Below are 19,200 nucleotides of genomic sequence, written 5' to 3' on the forward strand. Positions count from 1 at the left end.
GAAAGGATTTCATAGTGTGAACGGAGTGGTAGCCAATGTGAGTGGGCAATGGGCAATCTGAATAAATAAGAAATAAGAAAGCTAGGATAGGAATTACATAATAGTCTTGAAACAAAACCCTAGTTCAGTATAGTAATTTGAACAGTTATATGATTGATATTCACCTGTATATATCCACAACTGTCCATTGATAATAAAAAATTATCACTCTAAGGTTCAAAATTAGGGTAAAACTGAAAATAAAACTACAAATATCCATTACTGGAAAACTCCAGTGAGCATGCAAAAAATAATTTGTAAGTTCTAACTAAATTAAAAGAGGCATTAATTCTGCCTTTTCTCTACTTGAACTAAACCATCATTAAAAGTTTCATGTTAGATGGGATTTCAAAATTGTAGAATAGATAAACAAGATTATAATATACTGTATAGCACAGGGAAATATACACAAGATCTTATGGTAGCTCACAGAGAAAAATATGTGACAATTAATATATATATGTTCATGTGTAACTGAAAAATTGTGCTCTACACTGGCATTTGACACAACATTGTAAAATGATTATAAATCAATAAAAAAGTTTCATGTTGTCCTGTGCCACATAGAACATGAGGTTCAGAGCAGTGACTAACGGATGAAGAATGTCCTAAGAACTTAACTTGTATTTTTACTGAGAGTGGACTTACATCTGCTAAAGTAGGGGAAAACCTTTGAGGGCAGTAAGAATAAAAAGTGCTTAATAATCAACTTACTCATCCTTTAATCTTGCATTCAGTTTAGGAAGACCCATGTATTCACACAGTTCTTGGAAAAATATTTTAACAAAAATTCTACTGGATGATGTAGTGGTTTCTTCACTCAGCTTTATACATTCAAGCACCTGAAAATTAAAATTAAAAGAAGGCAATTTTATTTTGGTGTTCAAAGGACATAGATGGTCAAAGACTAAGTAACCAATATTTATAATTTTAAGCGTCCCTTGAAATTATGACTTGGTTGCATCTTCAATCAGAATTATCTCTAAACATCTTCCCTTATGCTGATATGTACTGTTTCTTCAAGAAGTTTAAGACTGCTTCTCTATACTAATTTTCAAAATGTTAAGATGCTATAGAAATAGAGTTCATTCTCTTATCTTGAGTAACGTGTTTTTTTTTATGGCATGGAGGATATTGTCTCTAGCATATAATGCTGAAGCAATGATTACTTGCTCCTAAAACTCACTCATCAAAATGTGGGTGTGTGACAAATTGGGGCAAAATGCCACTTAAAGCATTAAGCTATTGTTTTGTACAGCACATTTAGTACACAATAAGAGTTAAGACAGAGTGATGGCTTGTTCTGAAAACTAAGATTGGAGCTTAAAAATTGAAGCTCACAGAGAGATATTTTAGGATAAATAAAAATAAAAGCAACCTCCAATTTTTTATGGATTATGTGTTCTAGGATCTCATTTGTTTCAGTTGTTTAAAACTTTGATTTCATTTTCCCGAAGAAGGGAGAAAAGTAAGTAAAATAATTATGATTAGCTTCTTGGGTTGGCATATAAATGCCTATTAAAATAGCTGAATACACTTAGTACTTAAAGTATTAAAAAAAAAAAATCAACCCAGTGTTTATAAATTCAATGATGGGGCTTCATTCTACCACTGGGTTGCAGTATTCTACAATATGATCATCTTTTTCCTTTCTTCTTGAATGTAATTTCTTTCAATTTTTTTTAGCAATTTTGTTTTTCTTATAATCTATCACTTTTTATTTTGTATTATCACTATAGACATCTTACCTCTTCTCTTACATGGTATTAAGTTCCTTCAAAGCAGGGACTATATATATTTCATTTTGGATGCCCAGTATCTCTTTCTGGGCCTACAATTGGTGACTTAAACAAATCGTTGTTGAATTAACAGTAGATGTACAATTAAGTGACAGCTTAATGTAGTTCATTCCAGCCCAGTGTACATATGTCCCCATCAAGAATGTCTTTCCTTGTTTCAACTATGACTATTGGAACTCCTCTCTATCCCTTACCCAACTCCAATGTCTGCTAAGAAAAACACACTTTGCCAGAACAATCATTTCTCTCATCCTAACTAGAGGAACTACTAACCATTATTTCCTCAGGAAACAGGCAGTAAACTCAGAGGCTCATGAGCCATCCAACTATGGATTCATGTGGATATCAGTGTGCATGCACATGTGTGTATACAGAGAAGATGAAAATCTATGTTTTCTCTGAAAACACTCCTAGCCATCACTATTAAAAAGCACCGTAATGTTCGGACTGTTAATATCATCCAGGATGGTATTTCTTACACTCATATATTATTTACTTAGCTTTTTGATCCCATGTTATATGAATATAATCTCAAAGACAGCCATTATAGAACAAGTTAGCGACACAATTCATTTTAAGTACATTTCCTACATAGGAAAAGTTTGGCTATGTTATACTTAATATCTATTTCAGAATAACAGGGGATTAGGAAAGAAGTACAAATATTGATCCATCTACTTACACTCCATGGAAGTGAATCAGTGTATAAAAGGTGAGCAAACATCTTAGCAACATTTCTCAATTTGTTCGTTTCCAAGCGATGGATGGTATCATATTGTTCTTTGAATATACTTTCAAAAGACTCCATGTATTCTTTTTTTAGCATGCAAAATCGCTAATAAATTAAAAAAAGTCAAAACCATTATTAGCATATTAAGTCCTCCTAGATTTATTCCATCAAAAATTAATAAATATTTAGTATATTATATCACTCAATCTTTTTGTGCTGTAGGATGGGTATTCAAAATATGAAGTTAATACGTATCACTGCATCTACCTGAGATTTATATGCTAAAACAAAATTATACATGTAGCTGATCAAAGACACACACATTTGTATACTATAAATATACTTCTCTGTGGGTTGAGTTTGGATTAAAAAAATTACTTTAGTTCATGCTTTATTTGTGCTGCCTGAACACGTACTTGACTTTAGAAACTGCTGTGTAATCGTGAAAAGACAGCATTTAATTGTCCTCTTTGGGAAATCATTACAAAGCATGTAGAATTTCCCAAAGTTCTGCAAGAGTGATACGTGATGTAATGTTAAAAAGAAGTGGGAAAAGAGGAAGCTGCAGAGTGGGAAACCCAAGGAAGGGGAGAACAATTTGCTTTCAGCAAAGATACGTTATATTAGACTAGACCACAGACAGACCCATTAATTCATAATACTTAAGTGAAGAATTCCCTTTCTGATTTCATTAAAATCCAACAAGAAAAATGAGGCTGGAACTCACCCCAGCTAATAAGCCAAAAAATTTCTCGTATGTCCTTTGTTGGGCACAGCAATCAAGTATCATGTTGCAAAGTTCTTTCTATTTGGAAAAAAAAAATTGACATTAATGATTCAAAACACAATGCATTGATGCTATATGAAAGAGACAGCATGAATTTTTAAATAAGGTTTTAAAAAACACAGAATTTCTAAAACTTTGTGCACTTATTTAGTTATGAAGACAAATAAGAAATTCAATCTATGTCAAGCCTATAGTTTTTTAAAAATCTTCTGTTTGACAGAAATTCCATAGTCATTTATGTTAATTAGACTGATTACAAAATTCTAAATTCAGATTAGTATGAACTACTTCAAGAAAATCTAGTATGTGAAACAGATACATCAAAAAGAGACTGAATATACTGTATTCTAAAAAGATTCTATACAGAAGTCTTTTAAATATAGATCACCAATATGACATCTAACTGTGCTGTCCAGTAAGGCAGCCCCTAGCCACTATTGTAGCTATTTAAATTTAAATTACTTAACATTACGTTAAAATTCACATTTTTTAGTTTCTCAGTCATGCTAGCCACATTTTAAGTATTCGAAAACCACATGTGACTAGTGTAGTGGCTACTGTACTAAACAGCGCAGAATATGAATACTTCTATCACTGCAGAAAGTTCTACTGGACAGTGCTGTTCTAGAAGCTGATAATCTAGTTATAAAACTTTCTATTCAAAGGCCTCACTTCACAATGTTTGGTTATTTTTGGATATAATTATATTGCTAGATTATTACTTAAGATTAGTCACAAGCTGCCTCAATTAAAATGTTTATAAACATGTAAGTTCTGAAGAGATGTACTTTGTCAAAATGTAATACAGTACTAAAAACTTCTATGAGGCTTTTCTGAGTTCTACTATATAATGTTAATTTGACATATTAAAATGCATTTTCAACTTTTGCTACCAACATTGTATTTTATAATAACAATAGTTAATAAGGTTTTAAACAATGTCACATAGTAATGTACTGACAGCATTGCTAATAAAGTCAGCACTACCTGCAAAACAAATTACTTTCTTCCCTAGACTAAATGCAAATTACAAGTTATTCCCTGTGGCTTATAATAATTAAATATTTTAACATTTTAATTAAATACTATAGTGATTTTAGGAGAGTCTTTGCAGTGGATGGAAATACATGCACTAAGACACTCTTCCAAATGTTATCAAAATATGATGCTGTTAGTTCTAGAACAACTATCCTCTGGATTAATATTAATAAAATTTATAATGACTTAATTATATTCCTCAAATAATGTGACAAGGTCATACCATAACTTCAGTTCAATTATAATTTTAAAGGTTAACTGACTAATTTATTCTCTTCCAGTGACAACACATCAAGTAGCACCCATAATACAAACAGGTACACTATTATTAATATGCCAATAAATAAACTTTAAGAGGGAAAAATAATTTTTAAAATTTGAAAAGAATAATCTTTTCTCAAAATTCCATTATATGTCATTTTAAGAATTAATCTATATATTAGAACAAAGGTTGGGAGACTTCTTCTGTAAAAGGCCAGACAGTAAGTATTTTAGGCTTTAGCAGTCATATGGGCTCTGCAGCTAGTCAATTCTCCTGCTACAGGGCGAAAGCAGCCACACCAATAGGCATGGCTGTATTCCAATGAAACTTTATTTACAAAAATGGGCAGTGGGCCTGGGCCACAGTCTGCCAATCCCTATAACAGACCATATTTGAAGCCTTAAGACAAAGGACTTGCACCTAATAGTAACTTTGCTGAAATGGTCAAGAAGATCTTTTAGAAGAACTAGAAACCAAAGAGCTTATCAGAGCTGATACATCCACTCTGCACCTGTGCTGGGTCTATCACATGTAAAGCAAAGTGTGAAAAACAAGACCCTGAAACCCATGGCTCAGGGTCCAAGGATCTAAAATCTAGATGGGCAAGAAGCAATATACATAAGAATACAACTAGAAAAAACACCCAAGATAGCCTTTTCAATCTGGTCTTTACTATCCTTGGCACTAGGATTCCATGATACTTTGAATAGTGAAGCATACCGAGTTACAAGACTATGAGCTCCATGGGCCAAGAGGAGGTTAAAACGTGTTTTATGGATCGCTGAATCCCTGACACCTTACAGAGTCCCTGACATATAGTATATGCTGAATATATTTTTGTTAAATGAACTAATGAATTTAAAAAATGGTACATACTCTTCTATATCCAATTAAAGCAATGTAACAACATGTATGGTGATCTTTCTAATTTCTGGGGCAAAGAATGCTTTAGTGCATAAAGCAGACAAACTTAAAGAACAAACTATTGTATGTAAGCCACCATTTGAATCACTCAGAAATCTATGTAAAGTGTCGTGGTTCAGGGAGAATTCCTCCTTTTCCCACAGCCCATTCAAGTAGCCAATTTAAGTCACTGGAATGAGTAGCACATATGAAGCACCCTAGGACTCTTAAGTTTTGAGTTATTTAAAAATTTTAGAAAATCTACATTTAAAAAATGAATATTTAGTACTGAGTTATTGTTTCAATTCATGAAACCTATTAACTGTCTTAAATATTTTTATAATAAAAAAAGTATTAACTTACTGTTTGACTCTCAGGAAACTCCATTTTCAGCAATTTGTGAGCACATTCTTCAAAATCTAAACTGTAGAGATAAAATGGTCACAATAGTTAGGTTAAAAACTTGAAGCATAGTTAAACTGTAGCACTCTTTCATACACGAGAATCTTTCTTTGATCATTGTTTTAAATAATTATTTTAAACTATAATTTCATACTCTTGTATTGTGGATATAAAAAAGACACAGCTCTTAACTCTACAGAGAATGAAGTACTGGCACATATTACAATGTAGATGAATCTTGACTTCTGCTAAGTGAAAGAAGTCAGACAAGTGAAAGAAGTCAGACAGAAAGACATATAGTATAATTCCATTATACAAAATGTCCAGAATGCGCATAAATAGACACAGAAAGCAGACAAATTTTTATCACATTGCTAAATATTTCCACTTCTCTCTGATCCAAGTCAGGAAGAGGTGGAAGATGTTCCAGGAGCCCAGTATGACATCTACTGCTTAATCACCACATTTATAAGTTATCTTGATTCACACCCAAACACAGGGCTTCCACATTATATAAAAACTAAGTATAAAAATAGTAAATAGCTAAAATCACTTACAAAGAAAAAAATTCTTTTTGTATAGTATTCATATAAATTGCATGAAAAGTATTTTCAATATGCTTCACTTAAATTATCAAACTCAATGTGAATTTCAATCAGGAATAATCCTAATATCATTTGATAACAGCAGTATAAAATAATCTGAAATATAATGATTATGCATTTAGTTTTATGGTTCATCTGTATTCCTCAGCTTCTGTTACTTACTGGATTTCATAAGCACAACAGGGGTAATAACCCAGGATAGTAGAATGGAATTAAAATAAAAAACTAAAATGAAAAAAAGAAATCTATCAAGAAAGAGCTTTTATAACAGACAATATTAAACAGTATCTAGTACTAAGTTTAAACTAACTGTAGCTGATAAACCTCAGTAATATAGCAATACCAAAGAGTATTTTAAAAGATGTGACACTTCTTTTCTAGTTTTGTTTTTAAAAAAGTAGAATTAGTACTCAGGAAAAAAATCCTGCAATTTCTGAAAAACAAGTCAAGTAGCTGATGGAAAAATTTTACAACTTTCTTTTTATCTACCAAGTGAAGTATCAGGGAGAAGGTATGACAATCTATTTTTCTTGTTCCTGTTTTATTTTAAAAGTATTGGGTGACTCCCTACACGATGACTGTTTCAGAGCTGCACTAAATGTTAACATTAAATGAACTAAACTTGCTTGATATTTGAAACCAAATGAATTTCAGATTTAACACAGATTAATAATGACTGAGGGAAGGATAAAGAAAAAAGATTTTCCATGATTCCAGTTTTCAAATTGTATTTACAAATGGTTTATTGATGTCTCCAATCTAAGAAACTTCAAATTGTTGAAGATATTATAGACCCACCTCCCTCTGATGCTACAGCTTCAATAATATAACATCAGACTGGAACATCACTCAGGACTATCTAATCTTCAAAAGCAAAGCTAATGGTGTAGTTTTATGTTTTATGTAAATAAAAGAACACTGTTGAAGAAGCCAGAACAGTAAGAAGAGTACTGGTGAGATCAGTCAACCAGTCTTCAAGGAAAGGAAACAAAACAAAACAAAAACCTCCCAAATAGTTCAGTTGCCAGATGCCAGAATTTCTATTCACAAGATTTCCATAAGTGAACAGTTTTTATAAATAATCTAACCTCCTCACAAGATAACCACTGCTGATATGTTAATGTGTTATTTCTAGAATCTGCCTATTTATACAGTTAAGATAGTACTACTGGCTTGGTACTATATAGTGTATATTATTAGTTTTTATTCCTACCCAACATTAAATTAGACCACTTGCCCACATCAATGCTAATTCTCCATTAACCTAATTTTCAATAGTGGCATAACTGGAAATTTTGATTATTTATATTGAGCAGTAAGACTGTTGTTCTCTCTCTTTTTTTTGCACTGAGCAATTCTGTGTATAATTCTGTCAACATGTATTTAAGAAATATAATGAAAAAGAAGGGTCAAATGGCAATTACACCAAGCCACCGATTCATGCTACCAAAAGGCTTCCCATAAAGAACATACCAACTTAAATTTCCACCAAAAATCTTTCCATGTATCTAACTGAAATCATTATTAGTACTGAGTACTGTTGCTTTAAAAAAAATAAAGTAAATCACTTCAGCTGTTTTAATGACCAACAATATTACTTATTCATCTAGATTGATATCTGTTTGCTAACATTTTTCATGTTTTATAATCCTATTACATGAGTCTCCCAACCATGTCCTTTAAATACCTGTTTATCAAAGTCCCTGTGTTTCTTTCCTAAAATTATTTTTAATAGGCATTTAGGGGTGGGGAGCTCTTAGCAAACTGACACATAAGGCAGCAGTTATTGTACTGTTACTAGAATTGGTACTATTACATAATAGTGGCTGTCACTTGTCTAATGTTTTAGTTTTTCAAATCCTTGTATGTGATTCAGAGATTACTGAGGTTAGATCAACTAAAAAACATATTTCTTTTAAATAATCATTCAAAGAGCTCCATCATAACTCTTCAAATTATAACAGTATTAAAACAGTGAACCTGCTGTTTACAACTGACTACTGCTGAATTTCTTTTAAAAAAGGACAAATAAAAGGTCAAACTCTAAGAATAGCTACCAATGACAAAAATTTCTCATTTTCCACTCTAAGTTTGTATAAAAAAATTTAATAGTTTTTTCTTTCAAGCGAAAGGCAAAGAAATATGTAAGGATAAACTAAAAAAATTTCTAACCAATGTTTTGCTGTTTAACATTTCTCTTTTTGAAGATGAATCTAAGCCAAAAAGTTTTCAGACAGAATGAAAACAAGATGACTCCTACTTATGAATCATTTTTGCTATTACATCATACTAAATGGAAATATACAAAACTTGGTAACAAAACAAAACTGAGAAAACATTCCTTCTCCAGTGTAAAATATCAACACTGGGCCCACTAAATCAATAGGTTGATTCCTATTCAAAACGACAGCTGTACTAAGCATTTAATATTTTCATTTATTCCTCTTTAAAACCAAATTCACAGCCTTCAAAGAGAATAGGTTCTTTTAACAACATCATAGTAGTTCTTGCTTAACATTACTTCAGAGAGTCCTCAAAACTTTCCTAAGTTTAATTCCTACTTCCATTTATATTCATTTCCATCTGCAAAACAAATCAGTGTCCAAATGTTATCACAACGGTGTTTCTCTGCTTAGAACCAGAGTTAGAAACCAAGTTAGAAAAAAACTAAATGTTAACCTTCCACTACACAATTAAATATGATGCTAGCTCTGTAGCATGGAATTGCTTCCAGGTTTTTATTAGTGATATTTAACTATAAGAAATGACATAGCTAAAAAAAAAAAATGTAATTAGTTGATAGTTAAATAAGTAAAGAAAACTTGCTCTTGAAGTGAAGACCCAACAGTAGGAATCTATTAACAGGGTCTTGGGAGTAGATGAAGGATGGGAGTAGGGAAGCAGGTAGTTTGAGAATCCCTGCAGTGGTATCCAGTTTTCTGCCTTCAGGTTCTAAAAATCTCATTTCCTTGTCTGCCCCCTATTGAAAATAAGGATCAACTGAGCTACAGTATCTTACCTTGACTGAATAGCAAGATAAATTGTACGACGAAATGAGACCAGATTAATTTCTGTTTTGTCATGAATAGTCACCTTTTGTCCTGAAATCAAATATAACAAAATTATAAAACCACAAAAACAAATGTGAAGCACTGAAAATGTATCCCTATACAATATTTTCGTAAATCTACTTAGAATCTAATTTAAAAATACTCTTTCCTATAGTATAAATGAATATTTGTAGAATTCAAAGTAACCATTTCTAGTCTTTTGCCATATTTTAGAGTATTTTAGTTAAGTTTTGTCAGCTCAAAGAAGTCCAGAACTCATCAAGGAAAATTATTTTAGTTTCTGTGTTACCTGCTCATTTAGACATTATAAAAGGATGCACTAACACTGTTGTTTGGTAAAACATTATTTCTATATTTATAATCAGCTATCATGATTATTTGGAAGAAAACGGTAACTTATGGATAGAAGTTCAGTGTCAGAGAACACTGGATCATCATGACAGGTTGGACGGGCCCAATACAAGTATGAGTATTTGTCAAAATTTTCTCTTATCTAACACATGAAAACTTTCTTTAAATATTTAATAGCTTTCATTTGAACAGTATTTTCACATAAAACAAAGAAGTTCACAAGTTAAATGTAGTGCATGGTTAGGAGATGTTTTAAAAAAGGAAGACGTTGGAAGAAATTAAACTTATTGTTATAAAATATTTTGTAGAAGAGCTATTATATTACACTCTAAGATAGAACTAAAATATATTATGTCCTAAAAAGGAAAGATATGTTTAATATTTTCAAATATGTAACACAAGTAAATAATAACCAGTGTATGTATGTTCTGATGTTTTAACTGAGACTTAAGCAAAATAAAGTTCTGGGCTTAGTTTCCTGTGAAATAATATAACCAAGCTGAAGAGGCAGAACATCATGCCTGCTTCTGTACAAATATAGCTTTTGGCCTCCTCGCTCTATTTTTCCAAAATGAAGAGCAAATATCTAGTCATTCTCTTCTGTCACATTCATGCCAAGGTAACATAAATCACATGCACTCAACATGAAGGCACCATTTTCAGAGTTTATAATCAAAGACATAAAGTGTCAAATTAAAATTACTGATATTAAAAAATGAATTTCCTTGTTTAATACTTTTAGAGTAGGGTCTTTCAACCTTGCCAATGCTGATATTTTGGGCTGGATAGTACTATGTTGTGGGGGGCAGTCCTGTGACTTGCAGGAGATTTAACAGCATCCCTAGCCTTCACCTTACTAGAAACCAGTAGCATCCCTCCCAACCCTCCATAGACTGAGAATCACTGTTTTAGAGGATTACATCAGATTAATTTGAGAATATTTTACAGTATTATTTGAGTAAGCTGTACTTTTACCTTCTTCATCATCATCTCCCTCCTCCTCCTCTTCTTCTTCCTCCTCTTCACTACTTCCTGCATCTTGGTCTGTGTTTGAGTCACTATCTCCTTCATCAAGAATTTCTAAAAGAAGAAAGTAAGTTTAGGAAGTAAGTTTACTGATGAGCAAGTGAGACAAATGTGTCCCATTCTGAGGAGATAATTCTCACTTCACTGTAACCCACAGTGGTGTACAACCAACAAAGATGATCACACAGGCCTCATATTATTGCCGACGTAGTCACAGAGCAATGTAACTCATTTGACTAGAGAGAGCCGTATGTATAATTCTTCTGCTAGACAGAAAGTGGCTATGAAACAACTAAAGCATGAGAAGAACAAAGAACAAGTGGATGAAAGTTTTCCAAAAGAGCAAGAACACTGGGAAAATACATTAGAAATGGAAATTAGCATATTGGAGACAAAATATTATAAGTTCATCATCAGAAAGAAGATAATCTATCATGAACAGCTTGGGCTAGATACAGAAAACAAGAATTAGGCTAAGAATGTTTTTTGAAACATAAGAGAGAAGGAAAAATTGCCTAATTTAGCATTCACTTTAAATAAATAGTAATGAGATTTTTATTAAAATGTATACCTATTAAATAAACATTACAATCAATCCACAGAATTTCTGTATGTAAAACAGAAACTGAAGTTTAAAAGCGTTTAAGAAAATTGGTAAGATGAGTACTTCATTGGATTATCACCTCGTTAAAATATAAGTCACATTCAGAACTGGATGAAAACAGTGATGTAAATAAGAGACTACATAAGGCCAGCTATCATGTTAATAGTAAGCAAATGACAAAACCTAGAATCATATTTTGTCCAATGGTGTGAGCTTCATCAGCCTGACAAAAGATTTTATGACCCTGGCCAACAATTCACTTTTGCATTTTTATTATAATCAGACAAGTTTTAATACAGTTTTGGGGGCAACTAATTTTTAGAAAAATTCTAATTTCTTTATATTTAACTAAGTAGTATAAATCAGGTGCCACATATAATAATGTTAGCAGAGAACTTCATACTATGAGAAACAAATCACTTTATAAAAATGGACAGTTGTCATTCAGCCCTCAGCTGACATACCAATCTTATTTCTAACAAATGTGATTTTAAGAAATGATCTGAAGTGTCTAGTTTATTGTTATATAACACACTACGCAGACCTTTAAAAGTGGAAACTATTTAGTATTCAATAGTAGGAAGACAGGCACTCCTGCTGTTTTCCCAAATGCTGTAAGACCTAAAACACAAGTACACCTGGGTCACTCTAAGGTGCTAATTACTAAAGCTGTGCACACTTCCTGCTGTGGCCATGTTTTTTTTTTAATGCCAGCTCTAGAAGAACATTTTATGAAACAATGAAGGTCAAATGGATTGTCTAGTCGTTTACATCATCCTCCCCTCATCTCTTCACTTTAGGATCGATCTACTTACTGAAATCACGTAGGCAATGACAATTGGATTTCATTAACTGAATAAAGCAATGGTTTCAAAGAATGGTCTGTGAGTCCAAAACTATTTCTTAGTAATACCAAGATACCATCTGCCTTTTCACTGTGCTGACATCTGAAATGATGATGCAAAAGCAATGATGGTTAAAACTTGCTGCATCCTGAGCACAAATCAAGGCATCAAACTGTACTGTCATTGTACTCTTTACTGCCACATTCTTGTACTGGGGAGAAAAAACCACACACACACACAAACCAGTTTCATTTAAGAATGCCCTGAAGAAAAAATAGAAAATTATTAATTCTGTTAAATCTTAGCCCTTGTGTATAGTCATTTATAACAGTCTGATTAAGAAAATATTAAGTTCATATATAGCACTTCCTTAAAGACAGATGTACACTGGTGAGGGTTATTTCAAGAAAAGGCACTTGGGTGACTGAACTGAAGAAGAATTAGCTATATTTTTAATTTTTACTTGAAAGAATGGCAGGCAAACTAGAGTTGTTAGGTATTTACCATTTTCTCACATATAAACAAATCGAAACTGTCATTTCAAGGAAAATAACCAACAGTATTTGCCACCATGATAAAATTGAGACTCTTCAGATAGAAAAGCAGAATTTTGGAAAACTTGAGGCCAAACCTGTGAGTGTGGGAACTTTCTAAACCTTAGACTCTTCTGACAATATAGGTGGTAGGTAATATGAATAAATGTGATTTCTTGATATATTAATATTTTGATACTGTCAACATAATAAAACTTGGAAGATGTGAATAACTCAGTGAATCAGTATTTTCCAAATGACCAATGCAACATGTTACAAAATCATGCCTTGGTAAAAGATCCATTCAAAGTGACAGGGCAATGAATTTTAATTCTAACAAAGTATGAAAATCCAAGAATATTGTTTCAGGTTTTACAGTACAGTTAATCTTTAAGAAACTACTAGTTGTTAAATATTAATCGACATAGATTAAGGAGGAATATACACAATTATAATTCTGAAAAGGCTATTAAAATACTCCTCCTTTTCCAACTACATATCTGTGTGAGGCTAAATTTCCTTCACATATTTCAATCAAAACAACCTATGGCAACGGATTGAAATGAGAAACAATATGAGAATCCAACTGTTTCCTATTAAACCAGACATTAAACTGTACAAAATATATAAAATATGCCATTCTTCTTCTTAAATTTGTGTTATAGTTATTTTCATAAAAATATGAAACTTAAGTGAACATGTACTAGGTTTATTATTGTTATTTTTGAATTGCTCTTTTTAAAAATATATTCCCAGTTTTAATTCCTTATCAGTAAATGTCAACAGTATAACCCACATAAACAAAAGCTCTTTGGAGTCCTCAATAATTTTTAAGAATGTAAAGGGATCTTGAGACCACAGATTCTAAGCAGTGCTGTAATAAAACTACTTTCCTGGCATTGGCCAAATGCCAACCATCTAAAGAAATGGATGGGGAATTCCCAAGCTAAAAAAAAAAAAATTGTATCAGGTATAATAAGAATTCTACAAAATCATGTAGCATCTTTCATGGAGACTGTAAAAAAAGTTCATAAGAAAAGAAGAAAATGGGTTTAAGGGGTTTCTCCCTATTTGGAAACAAAAGTTATAAAAGAAAAACAGCATCTAAGGAAAGAAATCTATTTATTGGCCCAGATTTTTAGGCCAATGTATAGAAAGGGGAAGCTTCTTACATCTCTACTTTCCCCTTCAACATTCCACATCTAAGCCTGACTAGAGCACAGAACGCAGGCGATGACAGAGGTCTAGGTCTCTGCTCTCTCTTCTGAGGAGCTTTCAGAGTTTTAAGTATTAGTCAGGTAAAATCACAACTTAAGAGAAATAGATCTATAGAATTGTTATATAATTACGATGTATAAAATAATAAATATAATTATATAATAGAATACAGAATGACGTAAGTGGCTCTGAATATTAACTTTAAAAGAAAAATAATGAAACACATGTGAAAAAAACAGTATCAATGTCTAAATATATGCTCTGTGGCAATACAAAGCACTGTATTTTACACAAACAAGTAACATTTACTCCTTAACTCAGACAAGTATCTTGTTCTAGGTCACTTAGCTAGTAATGGCAAAAACAAAATACAAACCAATGTCTGTATAAAGATAGTGCTTACAAAATACTTATGATGTACAAATGATAATAATCAATTTATCCCTTTATTAAGCACCAATACCATATATAACATGGTGACTGATTTCATCAGAAAGATATCAACCTGCCCTCAAGAAATAATAATATATAGAACTCTATAATAAAGTATAGCACTTAACTGAATATTAAATTGGGTGGCAATTTAAGCAGTAATTCTTAAGTGGTAGTGAATTTAATAATGGCCACCAGTAATAAATGAGTATTTCTTAAAAGGAATAGAACTTAAGAGTTGTATGATTTAAAATAGAAAAAGGAGAGGAAAAATGAGTTAAATAATTTAGAATGAAGTAATACCACAGATAAGCATTAGAAATATAATACATGGGCAAACAGTGAAGAGAATGGCTTCATAAGAGCAAAGATTTCAACAGGTGGGGGTCAGGGAGCTATACCTTTCTATCAGTATTATATAATTATATAAATTGCTTCTACTTATCCAAAAGAAATTATTTTGCAAAAATCTACATACCCTTCTTAATAACTTTGTACTTCTCTTCATTCTCCATAAAATTAGGATCCATCTTGAAAACATCTTAAAAAAATAAATTAAAAGTTAGTGTTTATTTTCTGTATTTACATTTGTTTGCACTACACTTCCCAACACTCACCCCTGACTTACTAAGAACATCTTCTGGATTATACTCATCTTCCAGAGGGAGCATATGGGTGAACTGATCATCTTCTTCTACTAAGTCAAGCCCTTCTAGGATAACAGGGTGGTCTTTGAATCCATCCTTCCGTACAGCAAACATGACTTCAATCATATACTGAACTCTTTTGTCAATTTCAGACTCATGGAGAATGTTTCGAAGGCGTTCAAATATAGCTAAACAGAAAGATAATAAAATAAGCAATATATATTATAATCCTCAAACAAGAGCTCAATATCAAACCAAGAATACACACTTACCATTGATTCCTCTTGGTGACACCTGGGTTAATTTGAGACCACATTCCTTGAGAAAACCAATAGCTACTTCAACACTATCATCTGTTGGTCTTTCCAGAAGCAAAGTGAGCATCTCTAAGCATAAAACTTCATGTGCCTTAAATAGAATGAAGACATATAGAATAGAGATAATGCTTTACATACAATTAGTATACTATTGATAGTAATTTAAAAAATTAGTAAATCTAGTTTTTGCAGTGATAATATTGTACATATGATGAACAAAGTTTCATAATGTATATAAAAATACTCTAAACATAGGATACACTTTTTCTTTTATTCCGTTATGCATCTGTGAAGAATTTCCTGATGATTTTTCCAAAATTTTTAATTTACTACACTGAATACAACTATTTGATTATATCCAGAAGAAATATTCTTATATTTTCTATATAAAAATATGTATTATCTATAGAATATGTCATAACTTATCTCAAAATACAAGTTAAAAATCATTTACTAATTTTTAATCTAAGGTATTTCATAATCACCATATGAAGAACAGTATATGATTCTTTTTATAAGACCCTCCTTCATGACCACAACTCTATATCCATTTCCCAATCATTCTATCAGCAACTCTGTTACCAGGTAGCTCTTAAGTTACATGAATACTAACTTTCTCAAAAAATATCTTTCTAGTAGTTTATTGTTTGCAATGACAGTTGTGAACGCTTTTTAAATTAAATCAAATTCTTTATACTGGCCATGGTCAAAATTTAGAATTTTATAAACAATGCCAGGTAAGGAGAGGGAATAAAATACTGAGAAGCTTTGCTGTGAAAGAAAATGAACTTAGGAAGCATGTTCAAAACATCATTTATATGCCTTTTAAAAATCAGACATTTATTTAAGATGGGGAGAGACAAAGTCTAAATCTCCACTCAGAAAAATATCCTCTTCACACTTAGTACAACATCAAAAATATATATACTGCTTTTATTTTAGGAAGGCAGGAGAGGTTGAACAGTCTTACATCAGGACAAGATAATACTGCTTTGTACCACAGTTTGGAAGATGTGAAATATTTATCACTTTAACTGTTTTGTGACAATGCCAAAAATACCTCCAATGTAAGTGTAATATACATTCAAAAACTGAAACATATTATCTGTGTTGTTATAGACTGTGAAATTAGGTTTAGAGACATGTGAAATTAAGTTTCTATGATTTTAAGTAGAAAATTATCATTCTAATAATACAGCTAACTAGGTTAAAATCTAAAAGGTTTCTAAAAGTGAACACTGGAAAGAATTTCATATAGGAAAGGATTAAAATATTATTTAATGTTAGAGAAATAAAATTAAGTATGACTTTAAAAATTCTTCTTCATATGTATAGATATAATTAAAAAATGGTATCTGAAGGAAATCTCTGAGTATGAACAAGAGTAATTTTAATATTTTCATGTTTAAAATAAAGCTAAATCAAAACTCTCAAATAGCAGATGAATATAAAATAAACACAAATTGAACTATAAAATAAATTATCTGTTTATTTAAAACAGATTAAATTTAATCTACTATATTTTATAAACTGATTCTAAGAAAAGATAAATACGACATATACTATATAGTTATACATATGAATATATACATATACTATGCAGTTGTAGGGAATAGTATTTTGTGTAGAATATCAGCTGTTAGGTTCTCATGAACACTAGGAACAGGGGAAGGAAGTGGAAGAGATAGCAACTTCAAAAAAAAAAAACAATTAAACTACATTATTTGAAGAAAATATCTGTAGTTAAGTAACCACGTACAATACTAAGAGATCAGTTTGATAAAACTCTTGTTCTAAGTTCCTCTTTATATCAAAAAATACTAAATGCATTTTTCATGGTTCTAAAGGTAAAATATCATTCAAGATACTTTTCCAGAGGACTATAAATCAAAACAAAGATATGTCACTGTAATGGCTCAAGCCTATAGTGTAATGCCACTGAATGGCACCAAATTTTAAAAATAAGTACTTACCACATTTTGGTTAATAAGATGTGCCACAAATTTTGAAGCTGTCAAACAAAGTGGCTGAGAAGGGAAAGTAAAGACAAAGTAAATCTATAAACTAAAACTGATTTTCATTTAACTATAGAATCTATGGCTTATTTACACACTTTATTTAAAATATATAACACACAAGGTAATTTTTACTTATAAACATATGAAAGAGTGCCATTTCTGGCTAAATAGTTATAATTCAACAGCTACAGCCATCATTTTTGTTGCTCATTATTAGAGGCCACGGATATTTACGAGAACAAAAAAAAGTTCTCATGAAACATGCAATTTTATCAACTACAGTTGATACTGGTTTATCAGTCTGCCCCGTAGCAGCCTACTTACAAGCCCATTATATATACCTTATCATTTCTTCGATAGCCTTTTCGAAAATTAAGAATTAACCTTTTGAGGATTAATTCTCCAATTTGTGGAAATTTTGAGTTGATAATTGCCACTAATGCTGCATAAACATGAGTGAAGATTGGAGAAGCACTCTGTGCTTGCAAAACAGATCTGGATAGCAGGCCTCTGATTAAGAGAAAAAAAAAGTAGTCAACAATAATCACCAATTTAATTAGAAGGAAAAAATCCCTCAATTTAAAATTGTTTAAAAAAAAATATCCAGCCATATTACTCCCGTGTAAATCATCATAAAAGCTAAATTAGGACTAAATTTTTACCACTCTTACTTAGGGGAAGACTTTGTCTTACTAATAAATAAAAACTGTTTTTGAGAAAACAAAGCTTCAATCTGTGCTTTTGTAAAATAGATTTTACTATAACTTTTCCCCCCCAATTTTTCTCTATAAATATAATTCCTCTTTTCCAGCTCCTGTTCATTACATTTAATCATGAATTTGAGTTTTTAACTTCTTATATTAATTTGTTTAACATTACCCAAAAAGTTAAGGGAGAAAAGACCTGCTTCAAAAGAACAGAACTTAGACTTAATGTGAAGTTTCCATTATGGGCCCAATATTCATAGAAATGAATTCTGTGATTAAAGACCAATTTGAGTGGTTTCCTTCTTTAATGACAGGCTTAAGTCTTCTGTTAGCAAAAATAAGTGAAAATTTGGAATTCTTCTTAGAGAGATAAAGCCAAATCAAAGCATTACAAGAATAATGCTCAAACAATGACAGGAAAATAAAAGGTTCTAGCTTCTAACTCATTTTGAAATGGACATGTTTCTACATACATTTGATAAGAAGAGAGATACAAAGTAGGCTAACTGAAGACTTATTTTCAGCAATGTAATGATAAGTAATTAATTACTAGATTGCCAAAAGGCAGGAAAACAATGTCTTAATAGTTACCAGGTTTAGGTATGACAATTGAACCACTGGAGTAGAAAACGAGAAAAGAGAACTGTTTATAAATTGTAAGGTCTTAAGCTACCCTTATAACGTTCCTGAGTCTGCTTCTTTCTGAGTAAAACGGGAGCAACCGCCTAATCTTTGAGGGCAGTGGTTGCCTCCTTGTCACCTTACTAATCCCTACAACCTGCTACACCTTTGTATTTCCAACGGTTTTGAGATGATGAATCAAGGTCTTAAGAAATGACATAGGAAAAGAGCCTTCAGATTTTAAA

General features: G+C 31.6%; 1 protein-coding gene across 2 annotated transcripts in view; it reads right to left on the reverse strand.

The window, feature by feature from the left end:
* Window positions 1-19,200, reverse strand: part of CWC22 (CWC22 spliceosome associated protein homolog) — a 55,217-nt gene that overhangs the window by 6,435 nt on the left and 29,582 nt on the right. For both annotated transcript variants that reach the window (XM_006183037.2, XM_032479854.1), the window contains exons 7-17: window positions 17,969-18,137; window positions 17,583-17,636; window positions 15,565-15,700; window positions 15,274-15,480; window positions 15,124-15,186; window positions 10,963-11,067; window positions 9,585-9,666; window positions 5,922-5,982; window positions 3,296-3,373; window positions 2,521-2,673; window positions 754-881 (exon numbers count right to left, since the gene is read on the reverse strand). In XM_006183037.2, coding sequence (XP_006183099.2) covers window positions 754-881; window positions 2,521-2,673; window positions 3,296-3,373; window positions 5,922-5,982; window positions 9,585-9,666; window positions 10,963-11,067; window positions 15,124-15,186; window positions 15,274-15,480; window positions 15,565-15,700; window positions 17,583-17,636; window positions 17,969-18,137 — 1,236 coding nt within the window. The remainder of the gene's footprint in view (window positions 1-753; window positions 882-2,520; window positions 2,674-3,295; window positions 3,374-5,921; window positions 5,983-9,584; window positions 9,667-10,962; window positions 11,068-15,123; window positions 15,187-15,273; window positions 15,481-15,564; window positions 15,701-17,582; window positions 17,637-17,968; window positions 18,138-19,200) is intronic.

Source organism: Camelus ferus, chromosome 5 (genome assembly GCF_009834535.1).
Source record: "Camelus ferus isolate YT-003-E chromosome 5, BCGSAC_Cfer_1.0, whole genome shotgun sequence".
Lineage (NCBI taxonomy): Eukaryota > Metazoa > Chordata > Mammalia > Artiodactyla > Camelidae > Camelus > Camelus ferus.